The 23,699-nt window shown below is 38.8% G+C and overlaps 2 protein-coding genes and 1 long non-coding RNA gene across 4 annotated transcripts in view; 1 reads left to right on the top strand and 2 right to left on the bottom strand.

Annotated features, from left to right (window-relative positions):
* Window positions 1–23,699, top strand: part of LOC124166053 (coiled-coil domain-containing protein 174) — a 543,217-nt gene that overhangs the window by 1,532 nt on the left and 517,986 nt on the right. The gene's annotated exons all lie outside the window — the stretch shown is intronic.
* On the bottom strand, window positions 5,786–6,533 carry LOC124166056. Its single transcript, XR_006866388.1, has 2 exons — window positions 6,254–6,533; window positions 5,786–5,999 (listed from the first exon to the last, which is right to left on the bottom strand). It is a non-coding gene; the product is annotated as an uncharacterized LOC124166056 (long non-coding RNA).
* Window positions 18,568–23,699, bottom strand: part of LOC124166052 (organic cation transporter protein-like) — a 33,594-nt gene continuing 28,462 nt past the window's right edge. For both annotated transcript variants that reach the window (XM_046543648.1, XM_046543647.1), the window contains exon 12: window positions 18,568–18,940. In XM_046543648.1, the coding sequence (XP_046399604.1) occupies window positions 18,877–18,940 (64 nt within the window). In that variant the 3' untranslated portion in view covers window positions 18,568–18,876. The remainder of the gene's footprint in view (window positions 18,941–23,699) is intronic.

Below are 23,699 nucleotides of genomic sequence, written 5' to 3'. Positions count from 1 at the left end.
TCGCGGAGTTTCTGTGCGTGGTCGACGGAATATTATTATCTCAAAAGATTAAACCGGTCCCATTACTGTTGCTGTGCCATTTGTCCCCTCAGTGCGTTTAAACGCGCGGTTAACCACTCTGAAGAGGTGGTGAAGCTGCACTCCGGCAAGTGGCCCTTTACTCGGATGTAAAATCCAGACGAAAATTTAGGATCGTCATCCCTCACATGCATACCCGAGCTCAGAATAGGGAGTGGATTAAAAAAGAGGATTAGAATATAAAAGCGATTTGATCTCTGCATTTCTTCAGGGTTTTCTTCCGCGTCAGCTTGCTTATGGACAACAGTTTCCCTGGCTTATCCTGCCAGCGTCTTCAGGTAGAAAAGTGTTGTCTATAAACAAGCTGACGCGGAAGAAAACCCTGAAGAAATGCAGAGATCAGACCATCGCCGCGGAAACCTATGTTCTAATAAAAGCGATTTGAAAATAACCGACCAGCATGTGATGGCTAGAGACGCTGAAGCGAGGATGGACGACGCATAATATCAGTCAAATGTTACTTTTATGCCCACCACAGAATTATATCTACATTTTCATAGAACCCCCTTAGTTGTCTAAATAGACATCTGGTGGGGGTGGTCGGACACCAGCCGCTTGGGAATAAAAGGGAAATACTCCAGCGAAGTTCCGCTTAGCATTTAAGCCCATCGCTATGCACAGACAACGTGCAGGAAATACAACCAAAAATTCTCCGATGTTTTTCCACTAATGTCTCTGACAACGTTGCTCATGGACAAGGATTCACTTTGTCGGGGTATTTACGAGCATATCCGACGCTTTTTGCGTTCAACCTGATTGAACGCTCATATCTTCCGGTGGAGAAGTGGGTCAAATATCCGTCTTCGGACAAGAATACCGACGGAATAAATCACTAGGCCTGTTTACACATCTACAACCCCATACTCTCCTGCAAGCCGCCTCAATTGGCGCGTGGCGGGGGTGTTAACCCATTACCGGCCGAGTAAAGAAATACTTGAAAATATATAATTTTTTCTCTTCATTTTACCTAATAACATGCTAAATAAGGTAAATTGAAAATATGGGCCTTTAAAAAAATTTGCTTATGGTAAAAAAAAATGTTGCGTTTTCGCAACGTTGGCCGAATCCGGTATCTGTATGCAGTCATGCAACCCGCATTACAATACATTGCCGTCTCATGGGAATATGCTGTTTTTACTGTCGGATATAATCCTATACCTTTTTATGCCACGTGTATGACAAATATCGTCATAATGGATAAATAAAATCCATAGATATTATGTTTCCAATGAGATGTTGTTGTTATTTGACCTAAATTCACTATAAAATAAACATGCTTTACGGTTTGAAAGAAGCGAAATTTTCTCGGAAAAGCATATGTATATATGTATTTCACATTTTTTCTTTGCCTTTAATTTTATCATTGCAGATTGAATTACAACAATTAATGGCTAGTTATGAAATACTCAAGCATTTTGGGTGCAATGGAACATAAAATTTCGTACATTCATTCATGGTTTGGCTTTTACACTGTTTCGGCAACTACTGAAGTTTTTTTTAACTCTATTGCCAAATTCGTCCTTTCATGCTTCACTAATCCGCGATTGCCTTATTTTTCCTATGTTTAAGTACGCCAATGGTATAGGGGTACGTCATCTACTGACTGATTCACTTCACTTTTTAGATGCGTCCCTGCTAGATACGATTTGAAGTCTACCAGTGAAATTTACTTCCGTTGCATAACCTGTACAGTCTCCTGGCGTTAGTGCAAACGCTGTCCAGTAAGTTGATAAGCTAGGATCTTTTTTCCCCTGAATTCTAGTGCGGTAATTTGCATTATCAAGTAGGTCCACACCTCCCATGCATTTACTATACTCCCCAATAACACGAATAGTATTTTATTTTATTAACATAGAATAGTATGTGAAATAGTATTTTCATTTTTCTGCTGAAACTTTTCCCTGTGCCCAATGGAAGCGAAAAACTTTTATTGCTGTCTACAGGGACAATCTAGTTATTATTCCATCGAACAATACTAAGACCTTCGGCTTTATCAAATGTTTGTTTTCATGTTCCTCTCGGATCCACGCCGATGGTTTTATTATATTCTATAAGACACTCCTCCGTTATATTTTCATGGATGGCTCCAGTGACAAATAATCCTTTTTCTTTCAAAACAATAAACAGTCTTCAAGATGAAAAGAAGTTATCGAAAAACATACGATGATTCGAGGGATCAGGGATAACCTTGAGAAATTTCAGAATAACACTTGCTTCCAAGCCTAACTTTAGATGAAAGTAATTTTCTATCGCCTGGTTGAACCCTAAAACCGTCTGAATAACATAAACAACAAAGTTAAAAGCAAAATTTAAAAGGCTTTTTTAAAAATATAATTGATGCACTGTAGTGACCAAAGTAAGGTACCATTTTCTCATTATTTAAAAATTTATGCGCAAATAATCCGAATTGTAATAATTTTTAATTCAAGTCGTCAAATTGAGGTCATAATTTACAAATCTGTCATTTTTGTCCAAACAGGAATTGACTGAAAAGTGTAGATTATTTTTTATAATCTGAATATGTTTTGCTTCAACCATTCGCGAATCAAATCTACGCCTTATCGTCTTCTTTCACCCAATATCTTGTTGTGAAAGTCGGTGGTATCGCGGAATCGTGAAGTAAGGAAGGATTTGTTTACTAATTCGGATTGAATGTACAAAGTTTGTGTTCCATTGCACCCGAAATGCTTTCATGTAATTAATAAATAGTCATTATATATTGTAATTCAATCTGTTGTGATAAAAATATCAATTAAAAACTGGAAAATACGTTATCTTCTGTAAAAATATTCACTTTGACTCATTTCTTTCAAGCCGTAATGCATCTCTAATTTATATTGGATTTAGGTAAAATAATGAAGCATCTCCTTGGAAATATAATATCTAAAAATTTTAATTATCAAATATGACGATATCTGCCAAGTACGGGGCATAAAAAGGAGTAGGATTATATCTGACAGTAAAAACGGCATAATCCTACGAGACGGACATGTTTGGTAATGCGGGTTGCATAACTGCCTATAGATATATAGATTCGGCCAACGTTGCGAAACCGCAACATTATTTTCCGCATCTGATTTTCGCTTAATGTTGACTCCCTGATGAAATATGAGCTTTAATATCTGTTAATTGAAATTTCCTCGTCCACATGGACGAATAAAAAACTTAATAAAAGGTATAGTTACTCTTAGGAAAAATTATTTATCTTGCTTAACAGGAGACTCGAAAATTGACACATTTTGAGTATTTTTATAAATATCGAAATACTTATAAAATGTCATTAAAATCTCACTAAAAATCAGTTTAAACTTATTTTTATCGAAAAAAGAGAATTCTACATGAATAAAATTCAATTGAAACATTTTTTTTGCATTTCTCAATAATGTTGCGTTTTCGCAACGTTGGCCGTAAATGGGTTAAGGCACCGGCCGTTAACACTTGCAGGTCAAACAGTACGGGAGCGACATTTATCGCTGTCACGGTAGATTGTGATACGACACAGTCATGTAATGAACTAAGGTCCCCTTAATCCGAACTCTATTAGTCCGAACCCTATTCGCATTTGCCGAAATAATAGTAAAAGAAACGATTTGAAACGGTAGAGCGAAACACAAGCGTACGCAGTGCATAGGACCGCGATATTTTACTCTCCCAAACCTTCCTTTCAAAGCATCACGATGTTGATTCATAGGAGCGTTGATTATATTATTATAAGTAAAAATGCCGGACAAAAAACTCGTATAATCTGAGTTTGCAGTGCACTACTCGATCCCCTGCAGTAAGTAGTTCTATCTAAAAAAAAAGGTTGCCCTCAATTCTTATTTTAAGTGATATTCGTCAAATACAACATCGCTCTCTGCGCTTTTGACCTCCATCGTAGCCTTCGTCCTTCACTGAGGACTTCTCTCCTCCATATCGCGGTTGCACTCACGCTTTCAATGACTCTGAATGGCACATTTAAAGGCCTTTTTCATGGTCTACGATGAAAAATGCAACAAAAAAAACGGAAAGCACAAGCATTGAGTGACGTTACATATTTGGCACCGATTTCCTAGGATCTTGGGCAACCAATGAAATGTAATAAAGGAATGTGTTTTGGATAACTTTCTTCCACTTTTCGGCTTACGGGATAATTTCTTCTTGATACTGATATTTTAATATCCGTATATCCGCTACAAAAATTTGTTTAAAGTATTTTTACAACATTCATTCAGCTAAATGCTACTAAAACACCTTTCACAAGTCACAAGGGAATGCATTCTGATCAATCTGAAAAATGGTTCAGTGCTTAAAATCAATACGTCCAATTTAATAAGAAATATGTTTTGATGTCAAAATTGTACGTATAACGCTTCATACTTAGTTATGTCTCCATTTTTCTGGAAAACTAATTGCAGTCTATTCTGTGCAGAATCGATTAGATTCTGAAATAGAGAAGGACACCTGGGTAAGTCTGCCCAGACGTCACTCAGGTGGACTTCTTCAGCTTCTTCTGTTTCGTCCTCTCTATAGGTATCGCGTTATCTTGGCAGTTCAACCACCTTGGAGTTTTTACTTGAGGTCCAGGTCCTGCTGCCGACACCCCCCCCCCCAATCCAATGTGCTCGGATCTTTTGTCCCGCTAAATATTTCTGCAGCTGGAATCTAATATCACAGCCTAGCACACACAACCTAAAATAGTGGCTTAAAATAAAAGGGAATTATGATAAGAGGTTATTTTCTGTTGCCAGAAGGCAGAGCATAGAGAAATCCATGGTAAACTACTTATTTTATCGTGATCTTATTCGTCCCATTTCTGTATATCCTTAATTTCGTAGGTGTAAATCTCGATACATTAGGCCAAGTCACAAATCCTCTCTCAATTGAGTTAAATGCATATGATTACCGATGTAAAATGTATAACTATAGGACAATAACAAATTACAGTCATATATAGTGGACGAGATTCTAAGAGGCAAATGTTAAATTCAAGAAATCTTTTCATGTAGTGTTTGCCAATTACTCTCTCTTGAGTAATTTTACTTGAAACAGTTATGAGAACCACGCAGTTCCTTGTTTTGATAAGGCTACTTCCTGTAAATGGAGAATCACTAGGTTTTTGCTTCTACGTTTTAAAATGAAAAACAACTGCTGATAATTCATAACGAAATGGAGACTTCATTAAAATTACAAAAAGTTTTGCATGCAGAGGATACATTACTGCTCGCGGTAATCAAGCGAATTATGTCAAAATACTGGAACGATATTGAGGTGAATGTTTTACCCGAAGCATCATTTCATGTGCCCAATCTAAAAATGGCTCATTCAGTTGGAATATCCTTTTCACCTCACACCACGACTGTTTTAGTTCCACCTAAATTATTCATGAGGTTCTCCATGTTCTCTGTTTTGATGAGACTATTCCCTATGGATAGAAAATCACTGGGTTTGGCGACACCGTTTTAAAAGGAAAAAAACTGCTGATAACTGAAATCGAAATGAATGCTTTATTGAAAAAACACAAAATTTTAACATGCATATGATTCATTACTAGTGACATTACTGCTCGAGGTCTCCAAGCAATTTCGACAAGATACTCGAGTGGTATTGAGGAGCAAATTTTACTCGAACCGTCATTTCATGTGCCCAATCAAAAAATGGCTGATTCACATGGAATTTCTCTCTATTATCACTATCAGCCTCTCCATTAAATTTTTCTTCTCCCTGACTCTCATAATTTTCTTTTATCTTAATCGTATCATGTCCTTCTTTCTCCTCCAATTCCCTGATGCCCTTTTCAAGTGGCTTTCTGTTCTTCTTCCTAATGACCGTAGCACATACTGCTCCAGCCGCTAGCACGAGTACTCCTGCCATCATGCCTATCCCTCCGGTTGTCTTCATTTTTCCACCGAAGTCTTCACCGTAGTGTGCTTTCCTCTACTCTGCGATAGCGGAATGATTGTGATTCATTAGCTATAAATGAATGAATTACTATCCCAAAAAGTAATCGAACGCGTAGAATGTTAAATGTTATTCAATCGTCATGCACCCAGTTTTTATTCATAAAATTGAATTAGTTACCTATACATATGAAGCAATACATAAAGAATGATATTTGTTTTCAATGATTTTCCATGTGCTTAAATTATTTACGCATAATTAGCAAGGTTGACTGTGTATTGGAATCTAAACTTACCGTGACGGACTTTCCTTTCGTCGAAATTATCTCTTCCGGAACGATTGGAAATAAATTTCTTTGATTGTTATTTCCCAAGTTGTTTAGTAATATTAGAGATATTAACTATATTATTCTTCTTTTCCTTGTATTATATTCTGTTGTATTCTTCTTCTAGTTAGAACTAGCAACTTCTCTTTCACCAGTACCAGGCTCAAGATTCGTGTATGTTGCTTAGAAACGTGCATTAGTCATTGTTGTGGAAATACAAATTATGCTTTATGCGTGTTAAATTTTTTCGTTTTTCCTGGGTATACGCTATAATAGTTGGAAAGCTTTCGTTTTGAATATTTTTGGTTTAATTTTAATTTAAAAATATTTTTGTATTAAATGTTTTGGTCTATACCGCCTAGTGACGCGAAGAAATAAAAACAAAAATTCTCTCGCTGTGCGTGTGAGGTCCATTGCGCTCGACGGATGGTTAAATCTCTCTTATTATACCTCCACAGTCCCTCCATGTTACCTTTACCTCCAAACCACATGAACTCAGCTTTAAACTAATTTGACCGCCACCAGTTAAATGGCCGCAGTCGATCGGGACATGTTTCTGAAAACCTGAGGAGGGGAAGGCGGGGTAGAGTAGCGTCTCTCGTAAGACAACCTGCAATGAAGTCGCTTTGTATTTGGCTCACGTCATATTGCTCGCTCATAACAAACCGTACGATACCGCTGCTAGCATATTGGACTTAGTTCCCTGCGGAAAGTATTGAAGTGTATATGGACTGTATTTAGGTAGTATTTACGCCAACGGGCTTTTTCCTGGATTTTGTCGTGAATAATGGTACCGATGGAAGACTTTGTTTTCCAACGGATCTTCTTTGTTTTGTTGATGGCGGAATATGTTGCTGATATGGTACCACGAGGAGTCGTGCATGTTTTGAGGATTGCCTAGTTGGAGCTGTGTAGGTATGAGATATGAAGTGAAGCACTTTGCACTTTCCACATAAAATTTTATTAAACTACAGTCGACATGTTTCGCTGCACTGCAACATGATCAAGACTCATTTATTATTATTATTATTATTATCATCATCATCATTATAATTATTACAAGAAATTATCAAGACATGTTTAGGTATCCCTGTGAGTAAATGACTACAATTCGAGACTCAAGGAGTCTGCTATTTCCCTTCATTGACATATACATACTACCCCGCAAGCCGCCTAAAAGACGTGTGGCAGGGGGTGTTAGGATACCATCCATTTACACATAAAAAGGAAATGCTCCAACGAAATTACGACTAGCATTTATTAAAGTCCTTTATAGTTGAGGGGAAAAACAAATTCTCATATCTATCCGTTCGGCAAAACATCTCTCTTAATATATCTCTTCTGTCGGACCAGGAAATATGTACATTGGGGCTCTAACATTATGTTCTCCGTGTCGCTCTTAAAGATATCCATTCTCAATTGTTCAAGCAATCTAAGCCTAGCGCGCAGCCTCCGAGTCTCCAGCGGCTCCCAGCCTAATTCGCTTAACATCTGGGTAACACTGTCTGTACGTCCGTAGCAGTTTTTGACGAAACGCGCAGCCTTCCTTTGTATTTTATTCAGTTCGCGGATTAAGTCTTTCTGCACCGGATCCCATACGCTCGCTCCATATTCCAGATGCGGTCGAACGAGTGTGAAATAGCACATTTCTTTTACTTTCTCATCCGAAAATCTTCCCACAATACTCTTGACAAATCCTAATTTCTTCAGGGCTAGAACAATTGTAAATCTCTCTTCGCCTAGACTGGCAACGGAAAATGGTAAAATTTATTTCCTTCATAAGTTTTAAAATTCATAACAAACACGAGCAGACCGGTACACAACATATAGTATTCGGCAGCTTTATCCGTCGGCGGCAGTGTCTTCGCTAATTTTTCATGGCATACGTGTATTCAGAGTAAAGCACTAAAATGGCCGTCGCATATGTTCGTCAGAGTCATTGAAAGCGTGAGGGCAACCGTGATATAGAGGAGGGAGGTGATCGGTGATGGACGAAGTCTGACACGGTGGTCGTATGTATCATGAACGGTATTGCATTTGATAAATATCGTTCAAAATAAAGATTAAGAGAAATGTTTTCATGAAAGAACTCGCGACTACTCTCTATCGGAAAGTGCATTGCGAACTCATAATACAAGAGTTTTTTTGCGCACTATCTTCAATTTGTATAGTAGAAATACAAACACGGTTTACCAACAGAGAATAAGTGCACTGCCCGTTATCTGCACAATAATATGGAAAAGATGGGCGAGTAAAAAGAGCGATTTCTATGTTTTCTATCGTTTACAGCGACAGACAGCATGAAAAAGTCTCAATAAATTGTTTCCTTTGTGGCGACCGCCCAGTGCCCACTGTCAGCCGCAAAGACAGCCACTTTACCAAAGGTACAGGTATCTATCCTCCGACACAGGGGCGTACGCACGGTCAAAACTAAAGGGGGGGGCAAGCCATGGCTGTTTAAGTTATAGGCAAGATTAAAGCATGGAAAGGGTGAATGAAACCAACATTTTAAGGAAACTGTAACAGCTCTTTATTAGTTTTTAAAATTATTTGCTTGAAAAAATATTATTTTCCTTGACGACATTTGCGATTTTTGCGTCTAGGGGGGAGGTCACTGCCCCCTGCTGCCCCTCGCTGGGTACGCCCATGCTCCGACACTCCGTTTTTCGGTACATTCGAATTTCATGTCTGCCACCGAACCACTTTAAATAAGCACGTCCATATCTCAATCTTTTTTGCAATATAGGAGAACATTACAAACCCACTTTTCAAGCCTCCAAAATTCAATCGAATGCATTACCATGAATCAACGACGTGAAAGGGACCCAACTACGAATTCTTGCCGTTCAGAAAAATTAATATTGAATATTTGCGGATCAGGAAAGCCAGTAAATGAATGTCTTCATGCTTTAAACTTCACTTACGCTTTTCAGTAGTGATTTTATCGTCAGTTTCATGTTTACATAAATTTTTGTTGAACATGATGAGAAGTTTCACGAATTTCTTGTTGATAATTTTTCATAACTGTTCTAGTGTAACTTTCAATCATTCTCAAGTTTAGCCTATCACCGTATATTGCCATGGTTAACGCGAAACAGTCGTAATTAAAGTCATTTTCAACTCAAGCCTGATTGATATGCGAGCCATTAAAATTGGAATCTTGTATAAAATTTGATAATTATTCGTCATAACTCAGGAAAAATGACACGTAAGAGTTGGTAAAAATATTCCAGAAGGCTAAAAAATATGAAAACATTATTAATAATATAGCCATTGAGGCGCGTGTGAGTGGATGAGATGCAGAATAACACCGGATCGCAGTCTACTATTTTGAATTCCATTAACCAGGGCCTGGCGTCGTAGGCGGTCTCGAAAGGTTACGAGATTAAGGAAAGGAGATAGTGTTCCCTCGTTTAATTACATATATTCAGTGATAAAGAAATGATCACTGAAGCAGGCTAAAAAAACTTATTAAAATGGTTAAAAAAAAGTCCGCGGAAAGGCGCGGCATCCCAGCAACTTAATTTAGTTCCTTTTAGATCTTATCCGATCATATAAATCGAAGTGACATATCGACGGAATGCGTACGATCAAGCTCTTTAGATATCTCGCTCCCGACTCCTTCGATATCGCGTGGCCTCCGTGCAGTTGGGCGGCAGTCGATGGCGAGGATACGGCGGCGTTGCATTTACAGTGAGTACGGGACGTTCAACCCCGAAAACCAATGCAATATGCGAATCGCCCCCGTGCATAGACATGCCGTTCTCGAATACTTGGGGGAGGAAGGGCAGGTCCTTTTGTAATCGGCCACAAGCAGGGCCGGAACTAGGAGTTTTGCTGGGGGAAACAAGAGCATTGTGCCGCCCCCTCCCCTGATATCTCCTCTTTCCTCCCCACCCCCACCCCAACCACTAAAGAATAACGCATCAGTTAACTATTTTTATGAGATGCAGTAATTGAAATTTATTTTATCTATTTGTTTTTAATTAATTTTTTTTCACCCGGGGTACGTGCCCCCTCTACTCCGCCCCAGTTCCGGGACTGAGAGCATTAGCTCCCGTGCCGATGCTTGCCCTCGTCATATACAGTTAGAGAAGACAGGGAAGGTCCTTTTGACTCTCGCCCATGAAGATAAAGAGGCCAACTCGCTGGCTGGGAGGGTCCATGCCATGGAGATGTGGTTATGGCGAAGAAGAGATCAGGTGGAAGGAGAGGAAGAGGAACGATGAAGTGCTTGGTATGGTGGGTGAGGAGAGGCAGCTTCGAGATGAGACGCAAAGGTACTACATTCTCCCTTATCGCCCATGCATCTAAGCATCGCGGTGGAAAACACTATGGACACGGTTCACAATAGGGTGGTTTTTCTATTATTTTTTTATTGCCTAAATCGAAAGATTATTACTCCTGGAGTACGTATTTCACGCTTTTAGATTTTTTAATGACGATACCTATTTTTCGCGATTAAATTAAATGTGAAAATTTTCAAGGGCGCGAAAACGCGACGGCTAAGTATGAATGCTGGGAAAACTCCGTGTGACGTCGTGACTAGCTTCCGCCGTGTGAGGCCACCTTGGGGCGAGGATATTGTGCGCCACTGCGAAGCTGGGCTGACCTTGGGGCGAGGCTTTGAGCGCTGATACGACGCAGGATTCTAGCAGGTAGCAGAGTACCCTGCTAGCAGGTAGCGCTTGGCTTGAATAAGGAATATTAATACCTTATCAAACGAAGGAAACTTTCCGATCTTAGGCAGTTTTAATAGGTGATTATTAAGAGATGTTTCCCTGAGCTCTGTGCCTCATGCATGCATTGGTAATCTCAGACGATGTATAACTCCTATCTTCCCCTATAGAAACTAGGTCCCTGTGACGTCACGTGGAGTGGCATCGCATGGGTGCCAATCTGGTCTTTTTCAAATGAGGATAAAATTGACCATTGCCATTCGTCTAAACCGGTATTTCTAAAACCAAATAATTTGTACATAATGAATACACTAATGGTGGGTAACGAATCGCAATCAATGCCTTTCGTTTTCTTTGATGAAGGAAACTACCCTATTAATTGGAAAAGGACTGGGTATCAGGATTTAATGAGATTCATTAAAGATTTTTCTGAATTTCTTTCTTTATTTATAAAAATACACGTACAAATTGTAATTGTGAAAACTTCCAACGATTTCCTGAGTAATCACTACAGATATAGGCCAAGAAATTATTGAGTGTAAATCTTTTTCCTTTGAAAAAATCACTCGAAGTACTCCTCCATTAGAGTCTTCCTATTAGAGAATAACAATGAGCAATTGCCCAAAAAAAGTCTGAAAAACATTTTAATCTAAGAATTTCATAAAGCAGTTGCCTGTTCGTACACGAGATTCTTCCATTCCATGAATATATTTGGTATCGATTTCAGTAATTCACTCAATTATAAAACTTGGGTTGTAACATTCCATCTTTCCTTCTGGGGTCGCTTCAGATTTCCTGCGAAAGAAAAAGGTGAAATGATTCATGTGGCATCTAGAAGTTCGCCTTAATGTGTTATTTAAATATTTTCAGCCATTGAAGGCTACAACCACTAACTGTAATTTGCAAAGTACGTAGGTCATGGAGATGTGGGTACGGAGAAGAATTGAGAAGGTGTGCAGATAGGAGGAGGAACAATGAAGTGCTGGATGTGGTGGGTGAGGAGAGGCAACTACGAGATGAGATGCTGAGGAGGAAGAGGAAGGTTTGGCTGGATTCAATTTTGAGCGGGTAGGTGTTGAATTTTTAAATTTAATATAAGTACATAAGTTAATCTAAATTAAGAAAAGGCTCAATAATTGTAGAGTTGCCTAGGATGCCACGTTTGTTGATAAAGTGACAAAGGCGTCTCAATCAAAATTCATAACATTGTAGAAGCAAAAGCTGCTGTTATGAAATTTTACCTGAATACTAGAATTCAGTTGAGTTATTAAGTCGTCACAAGTCGACAGAGGAGCAAGATGAGAACAGGGTTAGAGGAAAGGATGTTGAATGAAGTCCGAAGATTCGAGCATTCAAATATGGATGCGTATATGATGCATAATTTTTACATATTGAAATAAATACTTGCAATTTTCCGAAATTATAAAATTGTTTAATGAAATTATTAGCACATCATTTGTACCTTGAAGATGATGAAGTTACATTGAAACTTAATCGTTATTAAATTTATGATCGTGTAAAATTGTAGGTATTTATTTCAATAGAAAAGACTTTTGGTCATGCGATGGAGTGGATGGAAAAGAAAAGCATTTGTAGGTGTAGGAATGAAAGGAGTTACGTCTACTTAATACCCTGAGAGCTACCTCTTGGGTGTTTGGATGTTTATTTTCAATTAAAGAGGAAAGTCCAATATGAGAGGGAAGACAGGCAAATAGCTCCATGTAAACCTACCTTGACCGGTAAAATAATTTAATGATAACGATAATAATAAGTTTCATGCGCATTGCCCGCACCATGTGAAGAATAAGTATCCATACCCTCTATTCATGGTGCATACCTTCGATCATGCGTTTAAACGGAAACGCCGAGTTACATACTTCCCTGTCAAGTTTCTCTTGTCATCAGTCGATGAAGTACAGTCAGAGAAGCATTTTTATGGATTTTCATGAAAATTACATTTACTATTTTTCTCTGTGAAACATCCAAGTTCAATGATTTTTTTTTCAATTCAGCCGTGCATGGATTTACAGTAAAATAATAAGGATACAGACGGGAATTAAAGCTGTCATTATACGAATAGGGAAGTTTCCTTCATCAAACAAAACGAAAGGCATTGATTGCGATTCGCTACTCACCATTAGTGTATTCATAATATACAAATTATTTGGTTTTAGAGATACCGGTTTAGACGAATGGCAATGGTCAATTTTAACCTCATTTGAAAAAGGCCAGATTAGCGCCCATGCGATGCCACTCCACGTGACGTCACAGGGACCTAGTTTCTATACGAGTAGATAAGAGTTTTACATCGTCTGATATTACCAATGCATGCATGAGGCACAGAGCTCAGGGAAATGTCTCTTAATAATCACCCATTAAAATTACCTAATTTCGGAAAGTTTCCTTCGATTGATAGGGCAATAATAATCCTTATTTAAGCCAAGCGCTATCTGCTATCAGGGTACTCTGCTACCTGCTAGCAGCCTGCATCTCAGCGGCGTACACATCCTATCCCCAAGGTCACCTCACACGGCGACAGCTGGAACCAGAATGACGTCACACGCGGTTTTCCCAACATTCATACTTAGCCGTCGCGTTTTCGCGCGCTTGAAAATTATCACTTTTAATTTAATCGCGAAAAATAGATATCGTCATTTAAAAATCTACAAGCGTGAAATGCGTACCCCAAGCGTAATAATCTTTCGATTTAGGCAATAAAAAAGTAATAGAAAACCACCCTATTACTGATCTCCCCAGTCAATACGAAGGTACGCCGTCGACTGACATGTACTTTTCTCTGCGGTATGATTCATCCATCTATCTTTTTGTGTAAATGGTACAATTAGTGATGGGTCATTCGTGATGGATTCGTTCAAAATGACTGAATCACCCAGGAATTCAAATGACTCATAGCGCAAAATAAAGTAGATCATCAATCCGTCCGACTTCCGGTTTCTTCGGTGTTTTGATAATACATCAATCAGCCAGATTTCCTGTTTACTCGGCGATTGATTCTGAGTCATTACTTTTGGTGTGAAAATATCTGACGTTGCGCTTTTGTGAATCCAATTGATGTGTTCATCCGTATACTTCCAGATAATAGCTTTTTTCACCCACTTCGCACTGTATTTTTTATCTCCGTGTTGTATTAGCAGCGAGTTTCGTGAATATCATATGACATACGATAGATAATTGTACACGTAATTAACCCATTATTCCACAGACTGTATAGAGTACCTATAGATATATGTAGGGCTTTTAACTTCGGTTTGTTCGTATTTTCCGGTTTCCTGTTTAAGATGAATATTCGAAAATATTTTTATATTCATCTTAATATATAATTTACATAGGTAATGTTGCGTTTCTGCAACGCTGGGAAAAATCCGGTAAATAAAAAAAACTTTTCAAAACTTTGATGAATCTTTTATTTTTCATCGTCACTTCTGATGAAATGTATGAAAACATTTTTCTTGAAGTTAAACATCTTGGACTGGTCACACACATGAATTCTCTGTGATTTGCACACTCGACATTTTCAATATGGCAATGAGATTGGTATCTCTACATGTAGTATAATAGTGATTTAAGAGTGAAATTAGAAATGAATTAGAAATGATCAGTATAGGTATTCTAAATCCGAAATCGAATTTCTTTCTATTCAGACATGATGTTACAGATGCATGTATGAATATTTTCATGGAACATATTTCCCTCTATATTCGTAAATCTCTCCAAAAATGTATCAAAGCAAAAACATTTCTACCTATCTTCAAAATACCAATTCGCTATTAACACTGAATCACAGGAGATGGTTTATTTCAAATTATCGGCTGGCTACATTTTATATTTTGCATTTATTGGCATCAGAATCTGCAATCTCTCGATTATAATTCGCTAGTCATTCGGTTCATTTAATTTGATATGTCACCATCCGTCTATGATCGGTGTTGATTGGTTAAACGGTTTCATTCTTCTTATTGCATGATTCAATCAGAGATTTCAGTCAATTCCAAATCATCAATCTAAATGATTGAATGATCGAAATGGTTGAATCAGTTCTACATATACATCTACGTAATACCCCGAAAGCCACCTAAAAGGCGTGTGGCAAGGGGTGTTAGGACAACAGCCGTTTACACATAAAAATGAAGTTCTCTAACGAAGTTAGGGTTAGCATTTATTATCGTCCTTTATGGTTCGGGGGAAAAACGAATACTCATATCTATCCGTTCGGCAAAACATCTCTCTTAATTTATCGGTTCTGTCGGACCTGGAAATATAGTGTGGCTCTAATATTATGTTATCTGTGTCACTCTTAAAGATATCTATTCTCAATTGTTCAAGCAATCTAAGCCTAGCGCGCTGCCTCCGAGTCTCCAGCGACTCCCAGCCTGGGTAACGATGTCTCTACGCCCGTGGCAGTTTTTGACGAACCGCGCAGCCCTTTGTGTTTTATTCAATTCGCGGATTAAGTCTTTCTGTACCAGATCCCATTCGCTCGCTGCATATTCAAGATGCGGTGGGACGAGTGTGAAATAACACTTTTCTTTTACTTCCTCATCCAAAAATCTTCCCACAATACGCTTGACGAATCCTAATTTCTTCAGGGCTATGCCGCAAATATTCCTTATATGTATTCCCCACGAAAGGTTCGAGATTATCGTTACTCCCAGGTTTTCCACTTCGTCTGTTGCCTTTATGTTAATACCATCCACTGCATAAACATGGTTATAGTTGGACGAACTCCGCAAGAAGTGTACCGGTATGATTGGAGTTAATGGAATCACCCAAGAGGCTGGAATTGTAAAAATCGAATCTTTGAAATGAACGACTTTGCTCATCTCTAGTTACAATCCTGCAGCGACCCGCTCTTGAAGCGAATCTTTACCCAAGAATTCAATCTTTATCCAAGAAATGGAGCTACCACGGGGAGAAGCTCAGCGCTTTAGGATATTAATTAGTAACTACGTTTAACATTACCCAAAATCCGATATCCCCCTTCCATCAGCCCTCGGCCCACGCCTAAGGCTTTCTCCTCGTTTCGGAGACCACCCAACAGGCCCTAGACACCCCAGATAATATCTCGAACAGGGTTCATGTTACGAAGACCATAAATCATTAACTTCGAAAGACGATATCAAATTACACGCTAATAATAGAATCGTGTTTCACGCCACCCTTTTTCTCACCAAGTGACTTTTTTCAGCCTACCTGTCTCAAAGCCCACCTTTTCTGGTGATTAAATGCTACATGAGTAAGCTATTGGGCCCTAAAGTGTCTAATAATAACTTTTTGCGTTTGTTATTAGACCTTTATTGCATTGAAATATTCGTAATAATCATGTTATTAAAAAAATGTGACCGAACACGATGCATTTCTGACGTTATTTAAGCGTTTTAGGACGGAAAATTTTCCTCGTGAAAAATTATGATCGGAAGCGGAATGAAGAGTTTGAAAGAGCTCGGAGCACCTTAGACGGAGACAGGTTCATTGGGCGCTGAGCAAAAATTTCAAGCTACCCAAGAACAACGGGAAGTGTTTCATTTTGAAGTCTCTCTCCCCCCTTCTCACCCTGGTTGATCTCTTTAAACGCGATTTAAACCCCGCTGTCTCGGATAAGACGAATATTTCGCCCGCAAATCCAAACAGGCTAATTTTTTTCCCGTGGATTGACTCTAGTCTGTATACCATACGGACCCGCCAGCTACCTGAGTCGGTCCTCTCCTCCTTGGCGCTCGTGGTTCACGAAGTCTCCAAAACACGGCCCGCGGAGGGCTTTCATCCGGCCCGCGCACTCGTTTCAAGTAGCGCGCGATTCTCGCTCGTTTAACTCTGTGAGACACGGCTGGGAGCATTGCAGTGCTGTACTGCGCGTCAAAGTCGCCTTCAGCTGTTCGTAAATAAGAAATACGCCACAGGATTCTTCAGTAGACGTTGGTATCGAATACTTCAGTCATCGGCAAATTTGCTATCCGGGGCGATTCGGAACTTGGAATGTGGCCCTCGCGGCCTAGTAAATTGGAGACCCCTGGTATAGACTATTGAGGCCTTCTCTTTAATATTATTGACGGCTTTGTCGATCTAATCAATATAATTACGAGGATCATTGTATATCCTCGTTTCACTCGATCCCTATCCATGCTTCTTAACCGTTGAGCCTAGATTTTATCTCAGCTCCTTGGTTTTTATACAAACGGAGAACTCTTCGGTCATTGTAGAGCCAAATTTCTTCTTACAATTAGAATTCTCAGCAGTGAATTCCAAATCACGCTACCAAAGGCCTTAGCAAATATGGAGATGTTAACCTTTAGAAAATTTGGCTCGATCGAGTGCCATCATGTCTTCAATGAAATAATAATTCGAGTGGCTGCGATTCCTCGGGTTAATAATGTGGTAGTTTCTCCTCGCCTTCCGCATCGCAGTTAAACAGCCAATAACGTAAATCGTGGTGGTAAATGGCGCCTGTAGTGATATGAGTGACACCCGTTGAGACCACTGTGGTCTTCAACTTCAAAAATTGCAGAACAGCTGCTACCCTCTACCCCTGATGATGGGAGGCATTATATGTAGTTGGCTGCGGCCCCTCATCTCCAAGTCGCGGCATCTTCACAGTGTTTATGTATCATTTTGATGGCTTATCAGGGAGAGGCCCATACCCCTCGGAGTGTCGTCCCTTTTTGTATACGACGGGTAAACTTCTTTATCTCGCAGTCAACCTCTGTATCTAGAGGTAACCACCAACCGCGACCCGGTGGACACACTCGATAGCTTTAAGCTTAGCCGCAAGTTAAAAATGTAATACAAATATAATAATGTACTGAAAATCGCATGAAAATCCTTCATAATCTGTGGCTATATCGTAAAGCTGAAATAAAATTATTACCAATTCCACAAAAATCAACTAAGTACCTAAAAGTGTGGCCTCCTATTATTTTTTTATTGCATAAATCGAAAGATTATATAATACTCCTGGACTACGTATTTCACGCTTTCAGATTTTTAAATGGCGATATCTATTTTTCGCGATTAAATGAAGAGTGAAAATTATCAAGCGCGCGAAAACGCGACGGCTAAGTATGAATGTTGGGAAAACCGCGTGTGACGTCATTCTGGTTCCAGCTGTCGCCGTGTGAGGTGACCTTGGGGCGAGGCTTTGAGCGCTGATACGATGCAGGTTGCTAGCAGGTAGCGCTTAGCTTAAATAAGGATTATTATTGCCCTATCAAACGGAGGAAACTTTCCGAACTTAGGTAATTTTAATGGGTGATTATTAAGAGACATTTCCCTGAGCTCTGTGCCTCATGCATGCATTGGTAGTATCAGACGATGCAAAACTCCTATCTACTCGTATAGAAACTAGGTCCCTGTGACGTCACGTGGAGTGGCATCGCATGGGTGCCAATCTGGTCTTTTTCAAATGAGGATAAAATTGACCATTGCCATTCGTCTAAACCGGTATTTCTAAAACCAAATAATTTGTACATAATGAATACACTAATGGTGGGTAACGAATCGCAATCAATGCCTTTCGTTTTCTTTGATGAAGGAAACTACCCTATTAATTGGAAAAGGACTGGGTATCAGGATTTAATGAGATTCATTAAAGATTTTTCTGAATTTCTTTCTTTATTTATAAAAATACACGTACAAATTGTAATTGTGAAAACTTCCAACGATTTCCTGAGTAATCACTACAGATATAGGCCAAGAAATTATTGAGTGTAAATCTTTTTCCTTTGAAAAAATCACTCGAAGTACTCCTCCATTAGAGTCTTCCTATTAGAGAATAACAATGAGCAATTGCCCAAAAAAAGTCTGAAAAACATTTTAATCTAAGAATTTCATAAAGCAGTTGCCTGTTCGTACACGAGATTCTTCCATTCCATGAATATATTTGGTATCGATTTCAGTAATTCACTCAATTATAAAACTTGGGTTGTAACATTCCATCTTTCCTTCTGGGGTCGCTTCAGATTTCCTGCGAAAGAAAAAGGTGAAATGATTCATGTGGCATCTAGAAGTTCGCCTTAATGTGTTATTTAAATATTTTCAGCCATTGAAGGCTACAACCACTAACTGTAATTTGCAAAGTACGTAGGTCATGGAGATGTGGGTACGGAGAAGAATTGAGAAGGTGTGCAGATAGGAGGAGGAACAATGAAGTGCTGGATGTGGTGGGTGAGGAGAGGCAACTACGAGATGAGATGCTGAGGAGGAAGAGGAAGGTTTGGCTGGATTCAATTTTGAGCGGGTAGGTGTTGAATTTTTAAATTTAATATAAGTACATAAGTTAATCTAAATTAAGAAAAGGCTCAATAATTGTAGAGTTGCCTAGGATGCCACGTTTGTTGATAAAGTGACAAAGGCGTCTCAATCAAAATTCATAACATTGTAGAAGCAAAAGCTGCTGTTATGAAATTTTACCTGAATACTAGAATTCAGTTGAGTTATTAAGTCGTCACAAGTCGACAGAGGAGCAAGATGAGAACAGGGTTAGAGGAAAGGATGTTGAATGAAGTCCGAAGATTCGAGCATTCAAATATGGATGCGTATATGATGCATAATTTTTACATATTGAAATAAATACTTGCAATTTTCCGAAATTATAAAATTGTTTAATGAAATTATTAGCACATCATTTGTACCTTGAAGATGATGAAGTTACATTGAAACTTAATCGTTATTAAATTTATGATCGTGTAAAATTGTAGGTATTTATTTCAATAGAAAAGACTTTTGGTCATGCGATGGAGTGGATGGAAAAGAAAAGCATTTGTAGGTGTAGGAATGAAAGGAGTTACGTCTACTTAATACCCTGAGAGCTACCTCTTGGGTGTTTGGATGTTTATTTTCAATTAAAGAGGAAAGTCCAATATGAGAGGGAAGACAGGCAAATAGCTCCATGTAAACCTACCTTGACCGGTAAAATAATTTAATGATAACGATAATAATAAGTTTCATGCGCATTGCCCGCACCATGTGAAGAATAAGTATCCATACCCTCTATTCATGGTGCATACCTTCGATCATGCGTTTAAACGGAAACGCCGAGTTACATACTTCCCTGTCAAGTTTCTCTTGTCATCAGTCGATGAAGTACAGTCAGAGAAGCATTTTTATGGATTTTCATGAAAATTACATTTACTATTTTTCTCTGTGAAACATCCAAGTTCAATGATTTTTTTTTCAATTCAGCCGTGCATGGATTTACAGTAAAATAATAAGGATACAGACGGGAATTAAAGCTGTCATTATACGAATAGGGAAGTTTCCTTCATCAAACAAAACGAAAGGCATTGATTGCGATTCGCTACTCACCATTAGTGTATTCATAATATACAAATTATTTGGTTTTAGAGATACCGGTTTAGACGAATGGCAATGGTCAATTTTAACCTCATTTGAAAAAGGCCAGATTAGCGCCCATGCGATGCCACTCCACGTGACGTCACAGGGACCTAGTTTCTATACGAGTAGATAAGAGTTTTACATCGTCTGATATTACCAATGCATGCATGAGGCACAGAGCTCAGGGAAATGTCTCTTAATAATCACCCATTAAAATTACCTAATTTCGGAAAGTTTCCTTCGATTGATAGGGCAATAATAATCCTTATTTAAGCCAAGCGCTATCTGCTATCAGGGTACTCTGCTACCTGCTAGCAGCCTGCATCTCAGCGGCGTACACATCCTATCCCCAAGGTCACCTCACACGGCGACAGCTGGAACCAGAATGACGTCACACGCGGTTTTCCCAACATTCATACTTAGCCGTCGCGTTTTCGCGCGCTTGAAAATTATCACTTTTAATTTAATCGCGAAAAATAGATATCGTCATTTAAAAATCTACAAGCGTGAAATGCGTACCCCAAGCGTAATAATCTTTCGATTTAGGCAATAAAAAAGTAATAGAAAACCACCCTATTACTGATCTCCCCAGTCAATACGAAGGTACGCCGTCGACTGACATGTACTTTTCTCTGCGGTATGATTCATCCATCTATCTTTTTGTGTAAATGGTACAATTAGTGATGGGTCATTCGTGATGGATTCGTTCAAAATGACTGAATCACCCAGGAATTCAAATGACTCATAGCGCAAAATAAAGTAGATCATCAATCCGTCCGACTTCCGGTTTCTTCGGTGTTTTGATAATACATCAATCAGCCAGATTTCCTGTTTACTCGGCGATTGATTCTGAGTCATTACTTTTGGTGTGAAAATATCTGACGTTGCGCTTTTGTGAATCCAATTGATGTGTTCATCCGTATACTTCCAGATAATAGCTTTTTTCACCCACTTCGCACTGTATTTTTTATCTCCGTGTTGTATTAGCAGCGAGTTTCGTGAATATCATATGACATACGATAGATAATTGTACACGTAATTAACCCATTATTCCACAGACTGTATAGAGTACCTATAGATATATGTAGGGCTTTTAACTTCGGTTTGTTCGTATTTTCCGGTTTCCTGTTTAAGATGAATATTCGAAAATATTTTTATATTCATCTTAATATATAATTTACATAGGTAATGTTGCGTTTCTGCAACGCTGGGAAAAATCCGGTAAATAAAAAAAACTTTTCAAAACTTTGATGAATCTTTTATTTTTCATCGTCACTTCTGATGAAATGTATGAAAACATTTTTCTTGAAGTTAAACATCTTGGACTGGTCACACACATGAATTCTCTGTGATTTGCACACTCGACATTTTCAATATGGCAATGAGATTGGTATCTCTACATGTAGTATAATAGTGATTTAAGAGTGAAATTAGAAATGAATTAGAAATGATCAGTATAGGTATTCTAAATCCGAAATCGAATTTCTTTCTATTCAGACATGATGTTACAGATGCATGTATGAATATTTTCATGGAACATATTTCCCTCTATATTCGTAAATCTCTCCAAAAATGTATCAAAGCAAAAACATTTCTACCTATCTTCAAAATACCAATTCGCTATTAACACTGAATCACAGGAGATGGTTTATTTCAAATTATCGGCTGGCTACATTTTATATTTTGCATTTATTGGCATCAGAATCTGCAATCTCTCGATTATAATTCGCTAGTCATTCGGTTCATTTAATTTGATATGTCACCATCCGTCTATGATCGGTGTTGATTGGTTAAACGGTTTCATTCTTCTTATTGCATGATTCAATCAGAGATTTCAGTCAATTCCAAATCATCAATCTAAATGATTGAATGATCGAAATGGTTGAATCAGTTCTACATATACATCTACGTAATACCCCGAAAGCCACCTAAAAGGCGTGTGGCAAGGGGTGTTAGGACAACAGCCGTTTACACATAAAAATGAAGTTCTCTAACGAAGTTAGGGTTAGCATTTATTATCGTCCTTTATGGTTCGGGGGAAAAACGAATACTCATATCTATCCGTTCGGCAAAACATCTCTCTTAATTTATCGGTTCTGTCGGACCTGGAAATATAGTGTGGCTCTAATATTATGTTATCTGTGTCACTCTTAAAGATATCTATTCTCAATTGTTCAAGCAATCTAAGCCTAGCGCGCTGCCTCCGAGTCTCCAGCGACTCCCAGCCTGGGTAACGATGTCTCTACGCCCGTGGCAGTTTTTGACGAACCGCGCAGCCCTTTGTGTTTTATTCAATTCGCGGATTAAGTCTTTCTGTACCAGATCCCATTCGCTCGCTGCATATTCAAGATGCGGTGGGACGAGTGTGAAATAACACTTTTCTTTTACTTCCTCATCCAAAAATCTTCCCACAATACGCTTGACGAATCCTAATTTCTTCAGGGCTATGCCGCAAATATTCCTTATATGTATTCCCCACGAAAGGTTCGAGATTATCGTTACTCCCAGGTTTTCCACTTCGTCTGTTGCCTTTATGTTAATACCATCCACTGCATAAACATGGTTATAGTTGGACGAACTCCGCAAGAAGTGTACCGGTATGATTGGAGTTAATGGAATCACCCAAGAGGCTGGAATTGTAAAAATCGAATCTTTGAAATGAACGACTTTGCTCATCTCTAGTTACAATCCTGCAGCGACCCGCTCTTGAAGCGAATCTTTACCCAAGAATTCAATCTTTATCCAAGAAATGGAGCTACCACGGGGAGAAGCTCAGCGCTTTAGGATATTAATTAGTAACTACGTTTAACATTACCCAAAATCCGATATCCCCCTTCCATCAGCCCTCGGCCCACGCCTAAGGCTTTCTCCTCGTTTCGGAGACCACCCAACAGGCCCTAGACACCCCAGATAATATCTCGAACAGGGTTCATGTTACGAAGACCATAAATCATTAACTTCGAAAGACGATATCAAATTACACGCTAATAATAGAATCGTGTTTCACGCCACCCTTTTTCTCACCAAGTGACTTTTTTCAGCCTACCTGTCTCAAAGCCCACCTTTTCTGGTGATTAAATGCTACATGAGTAAGCTATTGGGCCCTAAAGTGTCTAATAATAACTTTTTGCGTTTGTTATTAGACCTTTATTGCATTGAAATATTCGTAATAATCATGTTATTAAAAAAATGTGACCGAACACGATGCATTTCTGACGTTATTTAAGCGTTTTAGGACGGAAAATTTTCCTCGTGAAAAATTATGATCGGAAGCGGAATGAAGAGTTTGAAAGAGCTCGGAGCACCTTAGACGGAGACAGGTTCATTGGGCGCTGAGCAAAAATTTCAAGCTACCCAAGAACAACGGGAAGTGTTTCATTTTGAAGTCT

This window comes from Ischnura elegans, chromosome 9, assembly GCF_921293095.1.
Source record: "Ischnura elegans chromosome 9, ioIscEleg1.1, whole genome shotgun sequence".
NCBI lineage: Eukaryota > Metazoa > Arthropoda > Insecta > Odonata > Coenagrionidae > Ischnura > Ischnura elegans.
This window is presented reverse-complemented; position numbering and strand designations above follow the sequence as displayed.